General features: G+C 45.4%; 1 protein-coding gene across 1 annotated transcript in view; it reads left to right on the forward strand.

The window, feature by feature from the left end:
* LOC126109517 (glycoprotein-N-acetylgalactosamine 3-beta-galactosyltransferase 1-like) overlaps positions 1–12987 on the forward strand; it is a 54364-nt gene extending 41377 nt beyond the window's left edge. Inside the window, exons 5-6 of the mRNA XM_049914538.1 lie at positions 7389–7534; positions 12856–12987. Of these exons, the coding sequence (XP_049770495.1) occupies positions 7389–7534; positions 12856–12987 (278 nt within the window). The remainder of the gene's footprint in view (positions 1–7388; positions 7535–12855) is intronic.
* The last annotated feature ends 5580 nt before the right edge of the window (positions 12988–18567 follow it).

Below are 18567 nucleotides of genomic sequence, written 5' to 3' on the forward strand. Positions count from 1 at the left end.
TACAAAGGAGATTGCTTACAAATTACTCGTGCAACTGGTTCTAGAATATTGCTGAAGGGTGTGGGACCCATACCAGATAGGACTAGTGGGTTACTGAATGCATACAGAGAAGGGCAGCACAAATGGTCACATGTTTGTTTGATCCATGGGAATGTGTCACAGAGGTACTAAAGGAACTGAATTGGAAGACTTTTGAAGACAGCCTTAACCAAAACAAGTCTATACCAAGAAAGTCTATTTGGCTTTCAATGATGACTCTAGCAATATGTTTAAAAAAACCTACATATCATTCATATAGGGATCAAGAGGACAAGATTAGAATAATTACTGCATGTACAGAAGCATTCAAACAATCTTTCTTCTCACACTCCATATCTGAATGGAGCGGGAAGAAGTCCTAATTGGTACAATGAGACGTACCATCTGCCATGCACCTCATGGTGGTTTGCAGAGTATACAGGGAGGTCCATTGATCGTGAACGCGCCAAATATCTCACGAAATAAGCGTCAAACAAAAAAAACTACAAAAAACGAAACTTGTCTAGTTTGAAGGCGGAAACCAGATGGCACTATGGTTGACCCGCTAGATGGCGCTGCCACAGGTCAAACCAATATCTGCGTTTTTTAAAGTAGGAACCCCACTTTTTATTACATATTCGTGTAGTAGGTAAAGAAATATGAATGTTTTAGTTGGACCACTTTTTTCGCTTTGTGATAGATGGCGTTGTCATAGCTACAAACATATGGCTCACAATTTTAGACGAACAGTTGGTAACAGATAGGTTTTTAAGTTGAAATACAGAACGTAGGTACGTTTGAACATTTTATTTCGGTTGTTCCAATGTGATACATGTACCTTGGTGAACTTATTTCTGAGAACGCATGCTGTTACAGCGTGATTACCTGTAAATACCACGTTAATGCAATAAATGCTCAAAATGATGTCCATCAACCTCAATGCATTTGGCAATACATGGAACGACATTCCTCTCAACAGCGAGTAGTTCGCCTTCGGTAATGTTCGCTCATGCATTGACAATGCGCTGACGCATGTTGTCAGGCGTTGTCGGTGTATCACGATAGCAAATATCCTTCAACTTTCCCCGCAGAAAGAAATCCGGAGACGTCAGATCCGGTGAATGTGCGAGCCATGGTATGGTGCTTCGACGACCAATCCATCTGTCATGAAATATGCTATTCAATACAGCTTCAGCCGCACGCGAGCAATGTGCCAGACATCCATCTTGTTGGAAGTACATCGCCATTCTGTCATGCACTGAAGCATCTTGTAGTAACATCGGTAGGACATTATGTAGGAAATCAGCATACATTGCACCATTTAGATTGCCATCGAGCCAATTCGGAGCCAATTATCCTTCCTCCCATAATGCTGCACCATACATTAACCCGCCAAGCTCGCTGATGTTCCACTTGTCGCAGCCATCGTGGATTTTTCGTTGCGCAATAGTGCATATTATGCCGGTTTACGTTACCGCTGTTCGTGAATGACGCTTCGTCGGTAAATAGAACGCGTGCAAAAATCTATCATCGTCCCGTAATTTCTCTTGTGCCCACCGGCAGAACTGTACACGACGTTCAAAGCCGTCGCCATGCAATTCCTGTTGCATAGAAATATGATACGGGTGCAATCAATGTTGATGTAGCATTCTCAACACCGACGTTTTTGAGAATACCGATTCTCGCGCAGTTTGTCTGCTACTGATGTGCGGATTAGCCGCGACAGCAGCTAAAACACCTACTTGGGCATCATCATTTGTCGCAGGTCGTGGTTGACGTTTCACATGTGGCTGAACACTTCCCTGTTTCCTTAAATAGCGTAACTATCCAACGAACGGTCCGGACACTTGGATGATGATGTCGTCCAGGATACCGAGCAGTATACATAGGACACGCCCGTTGGGCATTTTGATCGCAATAGCCATACATCAACACGATATCGACCTTTTCCACAATTGGTAAACGGTCCATTTTAGCACGGGTAATGTATCACGAAGCAAATACCGTCCGCACTGGCGGAAGTTACGTGATACCACGTACTTACACGGTTGTGACTATCACAGCGCCATCTATCACAAAGCGAAAAAGTGGTCCAACTAAAACATTCATATTTCTTTACGTACTAAACGAATATGTAATAAAAAATGTGGGTTCCTATTTAAAAATCGCAGTTGATATCCGTTTGACCTTTGGCAGCGCCATCTAGCCGGCTAACCATATCGCCATCTGGTTTCCCCCTTCAAGCTAGACAAGTTTCGTTCTTCGTAGTTTTCTCGTTTGACGCTTGTTTCGTGAGATATTTGGCCCGGTCACTATCAATGGACCACACTGTAGATGTAGAGATGCAGAGAAGTAGGGTAAATTAGAACTGAATGGTGTTTCTAGCAGGAGTCTAATGCGAGTCGTTCACGAAATATCCTATTTTGCAGTTTCCGCCCTGAACTTGTTTGTGCCATTTCACCTGCATAGTTGCTACATACAATGTTATGTTTGCTTATAGTATGCTTGTGTTTTCTCTAACTTGCTAGTCAGTGTGTGACAGTCCAAGCAGTACGTCGTGAGTTTACGATGGGATTTACCGATGCAAAAAAGCCGGCGTGCTCATGGTGTATGGAGGGTGTAAGAAGAATGCAGTTCGTTCTTGTATGAAGTATGCGGCAAGATATCTCAATAGGCATCAACCATCTCGGCAGTTATTTATCAACTTCTTCAGCCACATACGTGAACGTGGTAAATGCAACACCTAGACAATGTAACAGAAGGAAAGAAGTGACAACAGAAGAGGAGGAAGTTAATGGTCTTGTTGGGCTGCAGTTGATCTACACATTAACTCCCCTGCAGTTGCATGAGGAAGAGGGGTGAGTCAGGCATGTGTCCTGCACAACCTGCATCTACAGAGGTTCCATCCTTATCACATCTCCCTCCATCAAGAGATGCAAGGAAACCATTATCAGATTAGTGTTAATTATCTTACATGGGCTTTAAGACAGCATACCCCATATTTATCATGTGCACTACTGGCCATTAAAATTGCTACACCACGATGATGACGTGCTACAGATGCGAAAATTAACCTACAGGAAGATGATGATGTGATATGCAAATGATTAGCCCGTCAGAGCATTCACACAAGGTTGGCGCCGGTGGCGACACCTACAACGTGTTGACATCAGGAAAGTTTCCAACTGATTTCTCTTACACAAACAACAGTTGACCGGCGTTGCCTGGTGAAACGTTGTTGTGATGCCTCGTGTAACGAGGAGAAATGCGTACCATCACGTTTCCGACTTCGATAAAGGTCGGATTGTAGCCTATCGCGATTGCTGTTTATCGTATCCCCACATTGCTGTTCGCGTTGGTCGAGATCCAATGGCTGATAGCAGAATATGGAATCGGTGGGTTCAGGAGGGTAATACGGAACGTCGTGCTGGATCCCAACGGCCTCGTATCACTAGCAGTCGAGATGACAGGCATCTTATCCGCATGACTGTAACGGATCGTGCAGCCACGTCTCGATCCCTAAGTCAAGAGGTGGGGGCGTTTGCAAGACAACAACCATCTGCTCGAACAGTTCGACGACGTTTGCAGCAACATGGACTATCAGCTCGGAGAACATGGCTGCGTCTACCCTTGACGCTGCATCACAGACAGGAGCGCCTGCAATGGTGTACTCAGCGGCGAACCTGGGTGCACGAATGGCAAAACGTCCTTTTTTCGGATGAATCCAGGTTCTGTTTAAAACATCATTATGGTCGCATCCGTGTTTGTCGACATTGCGGTGAATGCACATTGGAAGCGTGTATTCGTCATCGCCATACTGGCGTATCACCCGGTGTGATGGTATGGGGTGCCATTGGTTACACGTCTCGGTCTCCTCTTGTTCGCATTGACGGCACTTTGAACAGTGGACGTTACATTTCAGATGTGTTACGACCCGTGGCTCTACCCTTCATTCGATCCCTACGAAACCCTACATTTCAGCAGGATAATGCACGACCGCATGTTGCATGTCCTGTACGGGCCTTCCTGGATACAGAAAATGTTCGACTGCTACCCTGGCCAGCACATTCTCCAGATGTCTTACCAATTGAAAACGTCTGGCAGCTGACTCGTCACAATACGCCAGTCACTACTCTCGATGAACTGGGGTATCGTGTTGAAGCTTCATGGGCAGCTGTACCTGTACACGCCATCGAAGCTCTGTTTGACTCAATGCCCATGCGTATCAAGGCCGTTATTACGGCCAGAGGTGGTTGTTCTGGGTACCGATTTCTCAGGATCTATGCACCCAAATTGCGTTAAAATGTAATCACGTCAGTTCTAGTATAATATATTTGTCCAATGAATACCCGTTTATCATCTGCATTTCTTCTTGGTGTAGCAATTTTACTGGCCTGTAGTGGAATTTGTCTAGGTATGAAGCCACATTCACCAGTCATTGCCAAGTCAACGACCGAAACATGCACTACTGGTGTGTTGACAGTCCCTATTGGCATCATCAGGTGAAATATCAGTGTCCGTGGAGTGCAGACGCATAGTGTGGGCTAGTGTACCAGCAGATAGGCCCGTTTTCCATACACAGCACACTGCACCCACACAAGCTTTCCAGCCTCCTAACAGACCATCTTTCTCGGGTGCTAGATGATGTAGCTCTGCAGACTGGGAGGAACCTGTGGTACAAACATGATGGCTATCCAGCACACAGTGCACTAAGTACTACAGAATGTCTTCAAGAATTGATTTCAAATTGTTCGATTGGACACAGAGGACCTGTACCTTAGCTGGCCCGTTCCCTGGATTTGAACTTTTCAAAATACGATATCTCCTACACGACTCGCATTAGAATCGTGCAACAAACACCTAGTTTTAGGTTGTTAATGTCAGTAGGCATTGTCTCATTTAAAAAAGTGTATGTTTTCACAAAAAATACACGAAGTATTATTACAACCTGTTTATTGCCGAACACTATGAGCCCCTGACTACCAGTCTACTCTGTGAAAAACGCACATCAATAGCACTTTCCATTTCCGCAATATTTGCGTTGCAAGTTTTAGGTAATTTGCCCTGTATATTTCGCAATATAGTCACTCTGGCGATGAACACAATCTTCCTGACGAGAGACCAGTTTGTCGATACCGACACTGTAGAATGTGAGCCACAACCTCACCCCTGCTTGCACTGTTTCATCACTATCAAAGTGACGTCCTTGAAGGTGTTCTATTAAGTTTTGGAAACAGATGAAAATCAGATGGGGCCAAGTCGGGCTGTGTGGAGGATGGCCGATGACAGTGAACCCATGGTGTTGGATTGTTGCAGACGTGACAGCACTAATGTGTGGTCTGACGTTGTCAAATTGAAAGAAGCGTAGTCCATGTGTGAACGGACTTCTCAAATTCGACACTCTTTTACAACACAGTAATTACACTACAAACAGCTATGTTACACAATACAGTTAGGAGCCCTTTAGCACCTGAGGGTTGCAAATATGTAGGCGTGAAGGATACAGATGTAGAATGTTAATAACGTTTGTTTTATTTAAAAAAGCTATAATTGTTTTGTCATAAGAATTGGAGTAATTTTTTTCAACATATCCTCGTAGTTTTAGGTCGCACTCTAGTACCTTACAAAATCCACAAAACAGTAACACGAGCAGTGTGAATGTGACATGCCTAGGCACACACACTGACATAAGGTGCTTTGCTAAATATTTCTACCACGGCATCCCCAAAATATGGAGGGTGGAAAACGTATTGACTCGAGTATGACATATTACACTACTGGTCATTAAAATTGCTACATCAAGAAGAAATGCAGACGATAAACGGGTATTCATTGAACAAATATATTATGCTAGAACTGACATGTGATTACATTTTCACGCAATTTGGGGGCATAGATCCTGAGAAATCAGTACCCAGAACAACCACCTCTGACCGTAATAACGGTCTTGATACGCCTGGGCATTGAGTCAAACGGAGCTTGGATGGCGTGTACAGGTATAGCTGCCCATGCAGCTTCAACACGATATCACAGTTCATCAAAAGTAGTGACTGGTGTATTGTGACGAGCCAGTTGCTCGGCCACCATTGAGCAGACGTTTTGAGTTGGTGAGAGATCTGGAGAATGTGCTGGCCAGGGCAGCAGTCGAACATTTTCTGTATCCAGAAAGACCTGTACAGGACCTGCAACATACGGTCGTGCATTATCCTGCTGAAATGTAGGATTTTGCAGGGATCGAATGAAGGGTAGAGCCACGGGTCGTAACACATCTGAAATGTAAAGTCCACTGTTCATAGTGCTGTCAATGCGAACAAGACGTGACCGATACGTGTAACCAATGACACCACAGATCATCACGCCAGGTGATACCCCAATATGGCGATGACGAATACACGCATCAAATGTGCATTCACCGCGATGATGCGACCATCATGATGCTGTAAACAGAACCTGGATTCTTTAAAACTGTGTGCCCGACCGAGACTCGAACTCGGGACCTTTTTAATCTGCCAGGAAGTTTCATATCAGCGCACACTCCGCTGCAGAGTGAAAATCTCATTCTGAGAACCTGGATTCATCCGAAAAAATGACGTTTTGCCATTCGTGCACCCAGGTTCGTCATTGCGTACACCATCGCAGGCGTTCTCGTCTGTGATGCAGCGACAAGGGTAACCGCAGCCATGTCCTCAGAGCTGCTAGTCCATGCTGCTCCAAACGTCATCGTACTGTTCGTGCAGATGGTTGTTGTCTTGAAAACGTCCCCATCTGTTGACTCAGGGATCGAGACTTGGCTGCACGATGCGTTGCAGACATGCAGATAAGATGCCTGTCATCTCGACTGCTAGTGATACGAGGCAATTAGCATCCAGCACGGTGTTCCGTATTACCCTTCTGAACCCACCGATTCCATATTCTGCTAACAGTCATTGGATGTCGACCAAAGCGAGTAGCAATGTCGCGATACGATAAACCGCAATCGCGATAGGCTACAATCTGACCTTTATCAAAGTGGGAAACGTGATGATACGCATTTCTCCTCCTCACACGAGGCATCGTAACAACGTTTCACCAGGCAATGCCGGTCAACTGCTGTTTGTTGTGAGAAATCGGTTGGAAACTTACCTCATGTCAGCACGTTGTAGGTGTCGCCACCGTCGCCAACCTTGTGTGAATGCTCTGAAAAGCTAATCATTTGCATATCACAGCATCTTCTTGCTGTCGGTTAAATTTCGCGTCTGTAGCACGTCGTCTTCGTGGTGTAGCAATTTTAATGGCCAGTAGTGTACATTAACATAAGAGGGAATTCCGTGATAAAAGGAGGGAACTTGTGACCTAAAATTACTGTCCAGCCTGTCTGTGTTCTCGTGCAGGCTGGTGGATGGAAAAAGTGGGCGCCACATTTGTGCAGACAGCCGACGTGAGTGGACGGAGGCGCTTCCACGCTTTTCCCCCGTCCCGCGAGCTGAGCCCGGCCATAGACATGATGGCCATGAGTCAATTCTATAGGGAGGCCACGGTAAGTTCTGGCCGAACATTCTTCTACGCTATAGACTAAGGTGACAAAAGTCATGCGATAGCGATGTGCACAAATTCAGATGGCGATATTGTCGCGTACACAAGGTACAAAAGGACAGTGCATCGACGGAATTATCATCTGTGCATGTGAAAAGGTTTGCGAATGAGTATCGCAGCTCAACGGGAATTAAGACTTTCAAAGCCTAATTGCGATTGGAGCTATATGTATGAGATATTCCATTTCAAAAATCGTTAGGGAATTCAGTATTCATAAACCCACAGCATGAAGAGTGTACCTGTCACCACAGACAATGCAGTGGCTGAAGGTCTTCACTTAACGACCCAGAACAGCGTTGTTTGCGTAGAGTTGTCAGCGCTAATAGACAAGCAAGACTGTATGAAATAACTGCAGAAATCAAAATGGGCCGTACGACTAACGTATCCGTTAGAACAATGTGGTGAAATTTGGTGTTGATGGGCTATGGCAGCAGACGACCAACCTGACTAGATTGCAGAGCTCATTCCATATAAACACAGCCTATACCAATTTGGAGACACTCATCTGACCCGCCAGGGTAGCCGAGAGCGCTAACGATCTGCTTCCTGGACTCGGGTAGGCGCGCCGGCCCCAGATCAAATCCGCCCGGCGGCTTAACGAGGAGGGCCGGTGTGCCAGCCAGCCTGGATGTGGTTTTTAGGCGGTTTTCCGCATCCCGCTAGGTGAATACCGGGTTGGTCCCCACGTTCCGCCTCAGTTACACGCGTCACAGACATTTGAAACACGTCCACACTATTTCACGATTTACACTAGACGCATACAGTTGGGATACACTGATTCCGTCCTGGGGGGTACGGGGTGGCGGCAGGAAGGGCATCCGGCCATCCCTCAAACTAACACTGCCAAATCTGTTGTAACCATGGCGACCCTGCAGTCGCTGTGGGACTATGGCGCAAGCGAAAGAAAGAAAGAAAAGAATCGGCACTCATCTGACCAGGCCAGGGTTTCACAGTTCTCTCGGGTCCAAACCAATATGGCCGCAAGTATAGAAACAGGCTCTGCAGGCGATGTTGTGCTGTTAGCAAAGGCACTCGTAGTGGTCGCCTGCCGCCATAACCCATTAGCGTCAAATTTCGCCACACTGCCCTAACGGATACGTTCGTCGTACATACCAAATTGATTTCTGCGGTTATATCACGCAGTGTTGCTGGTCTGCTCTCTGTCGTTAAGTGAAGGCCGTCGGCCACTATGTTGTCCCTGATCAGAGGTACGAGGGTGGTTTGAAAAGTTCTCGGAACAGAATAGGAAAAAAGTACTTACATCACTGAAACTTTTATTTTTCAGTATAGCCTCCTTGTAGATTAATGCAGCAGATCCCATCTCGAAAATGAATTTCCTCCAGGCCTGGAAAATAGTTGTCAACTCTGGATATCAATTCTTCGTTTGAAGTGAATCTTCGTCCACCAAGAAAATTTTTCTGTTTTGGGAAGTGATGGAAGTTAGACGGAGCCATATCAGGTGAATACGACGGGTCTGGCAACAATTCATACCTTAGTTCGTGTAATTTTGCTACGTCGACACCATGCGTTTTTGATCCAGCGTCAAGAGTAGCGACACCGATCTTGCAGATAATTTTTTGATTCCTAATTCTTCAGTTAAAATGTGATGTACCGTTTCAGATGACATCTGGCAAGCATGAGAAATTTCACGCACTTTCAATCGGCCGTCTTCCATGTGCATTTTGTGCACTTTTACAATGATTCTGGAGTAGTGACCCATATGGGCCGACCACTGCGCGGGTCATCGTCTAAGCTCTCCCGACCATATTTAAATTCATTTGTCGACTTGGCAACAGTTGAATGGTTCAAATGGCTCTGAGCACTACGGGACTTAACATCTGAGGTCATCAGTCCCTTAGAACATAGAACTACTTAAACCTGACTAACCTAAGGACATCACACACATCCATGCCCGAGGCAGGATTCGAACCTGCGACCGTAGCGGTCGCGCGGTTCCAGACTGTAGCGCCTAGAACCGCTCGGTCACTTCGGCCGGCAACAGTTGAATTTGAAGGAGCAGAGCCCCTCAGTGTATTCTGGAAATCCGCTTTTATACCTTTCTTTATGAAGTATTAATCACTGCTAGAATCGCGATTTTTTCCATCTTCGCAAAACAATACTAGGGAACAACAAGAGAGCCACGTCACCGCCACAGCTCTCCTCCAAAGGCACTGCTGTGGCACGTGTTTACAGTTAACAGTCCACAATGACTATCACGTGATCAACTCGTTGAGCTAGCGCTGACCTCTGGTGGTGATTCTGAAAACTTTTCAAACCACTCTCTTAATACCTGAAATTTGACATCTCAGCACACTCTTGACACTGTGGACCTCGGAATACTGAATTCCCTAACGACTTCCGAAATGGAATGTCCCATGCGTCTAGCTCCGACTACCGTTCCGGCCACAATCATGTCCGAAACCCTTTCAGATGAATCACCTAAATAAAAGTTACATCTTTACCAATGTCGCTTTATACCTTGTGTACACGTTACTATCGCCATCATCTGTATGCACTATGTGATCAAAAGTATCTGGTCACCCTAAAAAACATACTTTTTCCACATTAGGTGCATTGTGCTGCCACCTACTGCCAGGTACTCCATATCAGCGACCTCAGTAATCATTAGACATCGTGAGAGAGCAGAATGGGGCGCTCCGCGGAACTCACGGACTTCGAATGTGGTCAGGTCATTGGGTGTCACTTGTGTCATATGTCTGTACGCGGGATTTCCACACTCCTAAACATCCCTAGGTCCACTGTTTCCGGTGTGATAGTGAAGTGGAAACGTGAAGGGACACGTACAGCTCAAAAGCATACAGGCCTACCTCTGTTGACTGACAGAGACCGCCGACTGTTGAAGAGTGTCGTAATGTGTAACAGGCAGATATCTATCCGGATAATCACACAGGAATCCAAACTGCATCAGGATCCACTGCGAGTACCATGACAGTTAAGCGGGAGGTGAGAAAACTTGGATTTCACGGTAGAGCGCCTGCTCATAAGCCACACATGACGCCGGTAAATGCCAAACGACGCCTCGCCTGGTGTAAGGAGCGTAAACATTTGACGTCATCTGCCAGCATGTGTAGTGACAACAGTAAAATTCGGAGGCGGTGATGTTCTTGTGTGGTCGTGTTTTTCATGGAGGGGGCTTGCACCACTTGTTGTTTTGTGTGACACTATCACAGCAGAGGCCTACATTGATGTTTTAAGCACCTTCTTGCTTCCCACTGTTGAAGAGCAATCCGGGAATGGCGACTGCATCTTTCAACACGATCGAGCACCTGTTCATATTGCACAGCCTGTGGCAGAGTGGTTACACGACAATAACATCCCTGTAATGGACTGGTCTGCACAGAGTCCTGATTTGTATCCTATAGAACACCTTTGGGATGTTCTGGATCGCCGACTTCTTGCCAGGCCTCACCGACCGACATCGGTACCTCTCGTCAGTGCAGCACTTCGTGAAGAATGGGCTGCCATTCCCAAGAAACCTTCCAGCAACTGATTGAAACGTATGCGTGCGAGAGTGGAAGCTGTCATCAAGGCAAAGGGTGGGCCATTATTGAATTCCAGCATTACATCTACATACATACTCCGCAATCCACCAATCGGTGCGTGGCGGAGGGTACCTCGTACCACAATTAGCATCTTCTCTCCCTGTTCCACTCCCGAACAGAACGAGGAAAAAATGACTGCTTATAGGCCTCTGTACGAGCTCTAATCTCTCTTTTCTTATCTTTGTGGTCTTTCCGCGAAATGTAAATTGGCGGCAGTAAAATTGTACTGCAGTCAGCCTCAAATGCTGGTTCTCTAAATTTCCTCAGTAGCGATTCACGAAAAGAACGCCTCCTGTCCGCCAGACTCCCACCCGAGTTCCTGAAGCATTTCCGTAACACTCACGTGATGATCAAACCTACCAGTAACAAATCTAGCAGCCCGCCTCTGAATTGCTTCTATGTCCTCCCTCAATCCGACCTGATATAGATCCCAAACGCTCGGGCAGAACTCAAGAATAGGTCGTTTAAGTGTTTTATAAGGGGTCTCCTTTACAGATGAACCACATCTTCCCAAAATTCTACCAATTAACCGAAGACGACTATCCGCCTTCCCCACAACTGCCATTACATGCTTGTCTCGCTTCATATCACTCTGCAATGTTACGCCCAAATATTTAATCGACGTGACTGTGTCAAGCGCTACACTATTAATGGAGTATTCAAACATTACGGGATTCTTTTTCCTATTCATCTGCATTAATTTACATTTATCTATATTTAGAGTTAGCTGCCATTCTTTACGCCAAGCACAAATCCTATCCAAGTCATCTTGTATCTCCTACAGTCACTCAACGACGACACCTTCCCGTACACCACAGCATCAGCATCATAGCAAACAGCCGCACATTGCTATCCACCCTATCCAAAAGATCATTTATGTAGATAGAATACAACAGCGGACCTACCACACTTCCCTGGGGCACTCCAGATGATATCCTCACCTCCGATGAACACTCACCATCGAGGACAACGTACTGGGTTCTATTACCTAAGAAGTCTTCGAGCCACTCACATACTTGGGAACCAATCCCATATGCTCGTACCCTAGTTAGGAGACTGCAGTGGGGCAGGAAGTCAAGGAATATGGCATTCGTCTGACACCCTTCATCCATGGTTCACAAGATATCATGTGAAAAAAGGGCGAGCTGCGTTTCGCAGGAGCGATGCTTTCTAAAGCCGTGCTGATGCATGGACAGCAACTTCTCTGTCTCAAGGAAATTCATTATATTCGAACTGAGAATATGTTAGAGAATCCTGCAACAAACCGATGTTAAGGATATTGGTCTGTAATTTTGAGGATCCTTCTTATATACAGACGTCACCTGCGCTTGTTTTTTCCCAGTCGCTCGGGACTTTACGTTGGGCAAGAGATTCGTGATAAATGCAAGCTAAGTAAGGAGCCAATGCAGTAGAGTACTCTCTGTAAAACCGAATTGGAATCCCGTCAGGACCTGGCGATTTATTTATTTTCAACCCATTCAGCTGCTTCACGACCCCGAGGATGTCTATCACTATATCCTCCATACGGGAATCTGTACCGATGGAGGGCGCCACGAACTTGTAAGTCATTTTCAGCCAGGTGTCCGGATACTTGTGATCACATAGGAATGTGCAGATGGCTGTCCCATGACTTGTCACCTGAGTGTAGAGTGACTGGCTGCACATAATGGCAGTGCAAACTACGACAGCTTGTTTTGAACAGGGGTGCTGCTCAGACACCGCAGTCTCCTTCCACTACTTGTCTGCTGCAGCCCTGAGGACCATGGAGTACCTGCTGTACGACGTGGCGATCTATGGGGACGGATGGTGTCTTCCCGGCTATGGGAAGTGGTGAAACCAAACACCAATAGCAGAAACCTTGAAACTCCATCGCCAAATCATGTCAGCTTTAAAAATCATACACATACATACAACGTAACTGATTCTTACTGAACTCGTTTCTGAGCGGCTACCTGGTTTAATAATAATTGTGCTGCTTCGCCACATACGGCTTTGGGTATTTAACCTGTATCAGTATGTAGATGCCCAATGAAGTTGCAAACTGTCATTGTTATGCAAGAATTTTTAATTAAAGCTAAATTATGGCCCTGCAAACTTTAAAAGAGTGGCTGAATAATGACACTGTAATTTTGTGAGCACGTGAGATAAGTACCGGGTGATCAAAAAGTCAGTTTAAATTTGAAAACTGAATAAATCACGGAATAATGTAGATAGAGAGGTACAAATTGACACACATGCTTGGAATGACATGGGGTTTTATTAGAACCAAAAAAATACAAACGTTCAAAAAATGTCCGACAGATGGCGCTTCATCTGATCAGAATAGCAATAATTAGCATAACAAAGTAAGACAAAGCAAAGATGATGTTCTTTACAGGAAGTGCTCAATATGTCCACCATCATTCCTCAACAATAGCTGTAGTCGAGGAATAATGTTGTGAACAGATCTGTAAAGCATGTCCGGAGTTATGGTGAGGCATTGGCGTCGGATGGTGTCTTTCAGCATCCCTAGAGATGTCGGTCGATCACGATACACTTGCGACTTCAGATAACCCCGAAGACAGACTGAGGTCTGGGGACCTGGGGGGCCAAGCACGACGAAAGTGGCGGCTGAGCACACGGTCATCACCAAACGACGCGCGCAAGAGATCTTTCACGCGTCTAGCAATACTCTTTTTTTTCCTTTCGGTTCTAATAAAACCCCATGTCATTCCAAGAATGTGTGTTAATTGTTAGCTATCTACTTATTCCGTGGTTTATTAAGTTTTCAAATTTATACTGGCTTTTTTATCACCCGGTATGTAATGAATGTTATTACGCACTGAAGCCCCAAAGAAACTGGTATAGACATGCGTATTCAAATACAGAGATATGTAAACTGGCAGAACACGGCTCTGCGGTCGGCAACACCTATATAAGACAACAAGTGTCTGACGAAATTGCTACATCGGTTACCCCTGCTACAATGGCGGGTTATCAAATTTCAGTTTGAACATTGTGTTATAGTCGGCGCACGAGCAATGGGACACAGCAGCTCCGAGGTAGCGATGAAGTGGGGAGTTTCCCGTACGATCATTCCACGAGTGTTCCGTTATTATCAGGAATCCGATAAAACATCAAATCTCTGACATCGCTGCTGCCGGGAAAAGCTCCTACAAGAACGAGATCAACGACGACTAAAGAGAATCGTTCAACGCAACAGAAGTGCAACCCTTCCGCAAATTGCCGTAGATTTCAATGCTGGGCGATAAAAAAGTCAGCATGCGTATCGTTCAACGAAACATCATCAATATGGGCTTTCTGAGCCGAAGGCCCACTCGTGTACCCTTGATGACTGCACAACACAGAGCTTCACGCCTCGTCTGAGCCCGTCGGCACCGACATTGGGCTGCTGGAGACATGTTTCCTGGTCGGTAGAGTCTAGATGCAGATTGTACCGAGCAGATGGATGTGTACAATTGTGGCGACAACCTCATGAATCCATGGACCCTGCATGTCATCAGGGGACTGTTCAAGCTAGCGTGGGGCGTGCGCATTTTCTACATCTACATCCGTACTCCGCAAGCCAACTGACGGTGTGTGGCGGAGGGTACTTGAGTACCTCTATCGGTTCTCCCTTCTATTCCAGTCTCGTATTGTTCGTGGAAAGAAGGATTTTCGGTATGCCTCTGTGTGGGCTCAAATATCTCTGATTTTATCCTCATGGTCTCTTCGCGAGATATACGTAGGAGGGAGCAATATACTGCTTGATTCCTCCGTGAAGGTATGTTCTCGAAACTTCAACAAAAGCCCGTACCGAGCTACTGAGCGTCTCTCCTGCAGAGTCTTCCACTGGAGTTTATCATCTCCGTAACGCTTTCGCGATTACTGAATGATCCTGCAACGAAGCGCGCTGCTCTCCGTTGTATCTTCTCTATCTCTTCTATCAACCCTATCTGGTACGGATCCCACACTCCTGAGCAGTATTCAAGCAGTGGGCGAACAAGCGTACTGTAACCTACTTCCTTTATTTTCGGGTTGCATTTCCTTAGGATTCTTCCAATGAATCTGTCTGGCATCTGCTTTACCGACGATCAACTTTATATGATCATTCCATTTTAAATCACTACTCATGCGTACTCCCAGATAATTTATGGAATTAACTGCTTCCAGTTGCTGACCTGCTATATTGTAGGTAAATGATAAGGACTCTTTCTTTCTATGTATTCGCAGCTCTTTACACTTGTCTATATTGAGATTCAATTGTCATTCCCTGCACCATGCGTCAATTCGCTGCAGACCCTCCTGCATTACAGAACAATTTTCAATTGTTACAGCCTCTCGATATACCACAGCATCATCCGCAAAAAGCCTCAGTGAACTTCCGATGTCATCCACAAGGTCATTTATGTATATTGTGAATTCAACGGTCCTACGACACTACCCTGCGGCACACCTGAAATCACTCTTTCTTCGGAAGACTTCTCTCCATTGAGAATGACATGCTGCGTTCTGTTATCTAGGAACTCCTCAATCCAATCACACAATTGGTCTGATAGTCCATATGCTCTTACTTTGTTCATTAAATGACTGTGGGGAACTGTATCGAACGCCTTGCGGAAGTGAAGAAACACGGCATCTACCTGGCAACCCGTGTCTATTATGGCCCTCTGAGTCTCGTGGACGAATAGCGCGAGCTGGGTTTCACACGATCGTCTTTTTCGAAACCCATGCTGGTTCGTACATTGTAGATCTCTAGTCTCCAGAAAAGTCATTATACTCGAACATAAGTGTTCCAAAATTCGACAACTGATAGACGTTAGATGGTTCAAATGGCTCTGAGCACTATGCGACTTAACATCTGAGGTCATCAGTCCTCTAGACTCAGAACTACTTAAACCTAACTAACCTAAGGACATCACACACATCCATGCCCGAGGCAGGATTCGAACCTGCGACCGTAGCAGTCGCGCGGCTCCGGACGATAGACGTTAGAGATATAGGTCTATAGTTCTGCACATCTGTTCGACGTCCCTTCCTGAAAATGGGGATGACCTGTGCCCTTTTCCAATCCTTTGGAACGCTACGCTCCTCTAGAGACCTACGGTACACCGCTGCAAGAAGGGGAGTCAAGTTCCTTCGCATACTCTGTGTAAAATCGAACTGGTATCCCGTCAGGTCCAGCGGTCTTTCCTCTTTTGAGCGATTTTAATTGTTTCTCTATCCCTCTGTCATCTATTTCGATATCTACCATTTTGTCATCTGTGCGACAATCTGGAGAAGGGACTACAGTGCAGTCTTCCTCTGTGAAACAGCTTTGGAAAAAGACATTTAGTATTTCGGCGTTTGGTTTGTCATCCTCTGTTTCGGTACCATTTTGGGCACAGAGTGGCTGGACATTTTGTTTTGATCCACCTACCGCTTTGACATAAGACCAAAATTTCTTAAGGTTTTCTGCCAAGTCAGTACATAGAACATTACTTTCGAATTCATTGAACGCCTTTCGCATAGCCCTCCTCACACTACATTTCGCTTCGTGTAATTTTTCTTTGTCTGCAGGGCTTTGGCTATGTTTATGTTTGCTGTGAAGTTCCCTTTGCTTCCGCAACAGTTTTGTAACTCGGTTGTTGTACCACGGTGGCTCTTTTCCATCTCTTTTCACTGATATGGGACCCCTGATACGTCTAGATACGACTCTGACTCTGACAGGTGACATGTACGTAAGCATCCTGTCTGATCACGTACATCCATTCATGTCCATTGTGCTCTCCGACGCACTTGGGTAATTCCAACAGGACGATGCGACACCCCACACGTCCAGAATTTCTACAGAGTGGCTCCTGGAACACTCTGCTGAGTTTAAACACTTCCGCTGGCCACCAAACTCCTCAGACAAGAATATTATTGAGGATATCTGGAAGGCCTTGCAACGTGCTGTTCAGAAGAGATCTCCACCCCCTTCATACTCTTACGGATTTATGGACAGCCCTGCAGGATTCATGATGTCCGGTCCCTCCAGCACTACTTCAAACATTAGTCCAGCCCATGCCACGTCGTGTTACGGCACTTCTGCGTGCTCGTGGGGCTACTACATAATATTAGGCAGTATTGCCAGTTTCTTTGGCTATCCAGTGTAGCTCGATCTACGTATCACTCTGTATCATTTGCATATGAAATATCAATAACGTGAAAGTCACGAAACCATCAGTTTCGCCATCTTTCATAATAAAGGACACTTTTGCTTCTAGTGTTGTAGGTATGGATGTCATTATTCTCCTCTAATTGTGACATTTTATTTATGACGAATTTTAATTGCGGATATACACAAGATGATCATAGTTAGAATTCACCGAGCGAGGTGGCGCATTGGTTAGCACACTCGACTCTCACATTCGGCCAGCCTGATTTTTTTTTTCTGTGATTTCCCTAAATCTTTTCAGGCTAATACTAGGATGGTTCTTTTGAAAGGGCATGGTCGATTCCTTCCCCATCCTTCCCTCATCCAATGGGACCGATGACCTCGCTGTTGGTCCCTTCCCCCAAATCAACCAACTAGCCAACTAATTACAATTCCACTTTCAAAGTGCTGTAAAAAAAAAGAACCACAGCTCAGAATTGAATGGTATACTATCGCAGAAGGCGGAAACGTTGTGGACACAAAAAATTTAACGAAAATGTTAGCGCTAGATGGTTCTGCAAGCGGCAGAATATGTGCAACAGATGCGCGGCATGCAGCTGTTGCTCAGTTTGCAGCTGAAACGCTTGTTGTGAGTAATTCAATGTAGCATCACATGCAGCACGTAAAGTTGTTATTACAAGAATGTTGACTGTGCGCCAGTAGCTCTGCAGAAGTTCTGAACACTCAAGGTTCTGAAAAATTTGGTCCAATGTCTGCCAAGAGTCTGGAGGAAATAATTACGCAATTCAAGAAGACAGGGTCGTTTGAAGCGTGGGGCGACAGAGGGGGAAAACAGTTGATCTGACGTGAGTAGAATATTTTGCCAAAATTTCGCAGGAGGGTTCGAGAAGTGGTGTGCAAACATTTGCCTTAACTTTAGATATACCTCTGAGCACAGTGCATAAAATTCTATGAAACGTACTGCATTGCCATCCATACAAAATTACCCTTATTCAGGAGTTGCTTCATGCTGACCAGCCATTAAGACAAACATCTGCTCTAGAATTTTTTGCTCACATGAAAGTGGCTGATGATGGTTATGGAACATTCTGTCGGCAGACAAAGGACATGTCAATACACAGAACTGCGTATTATGGGCAACAGAAAACCTTTCGCACATCAGCCGGTACCGCTTCATTCTCAAAGGTGACTCTGGGCTCCGGATTGACAGCATCGTTTACAGTAGGGGCATATATATATATATATATATATATATATATATATATATATATATATATATATATACACTCCTGGAAA

Source organism: Schistocerca cancellata, chromosome 12 (genome assembly GCF_023864275.1).
Source record: "Schistocerca cancellata isolate TAMUIC-IGC-003103 chromosome 12, iqSchCanc2.1, whole genome shotgun sequence".
Taxonomy (NCBI): domain Eukaryota; kingdom Metazoa; phylum Arthropoda; class Insecta; order Orthoptera; family Acrididae; genus Schistocerca; species Schistocerca cancellata.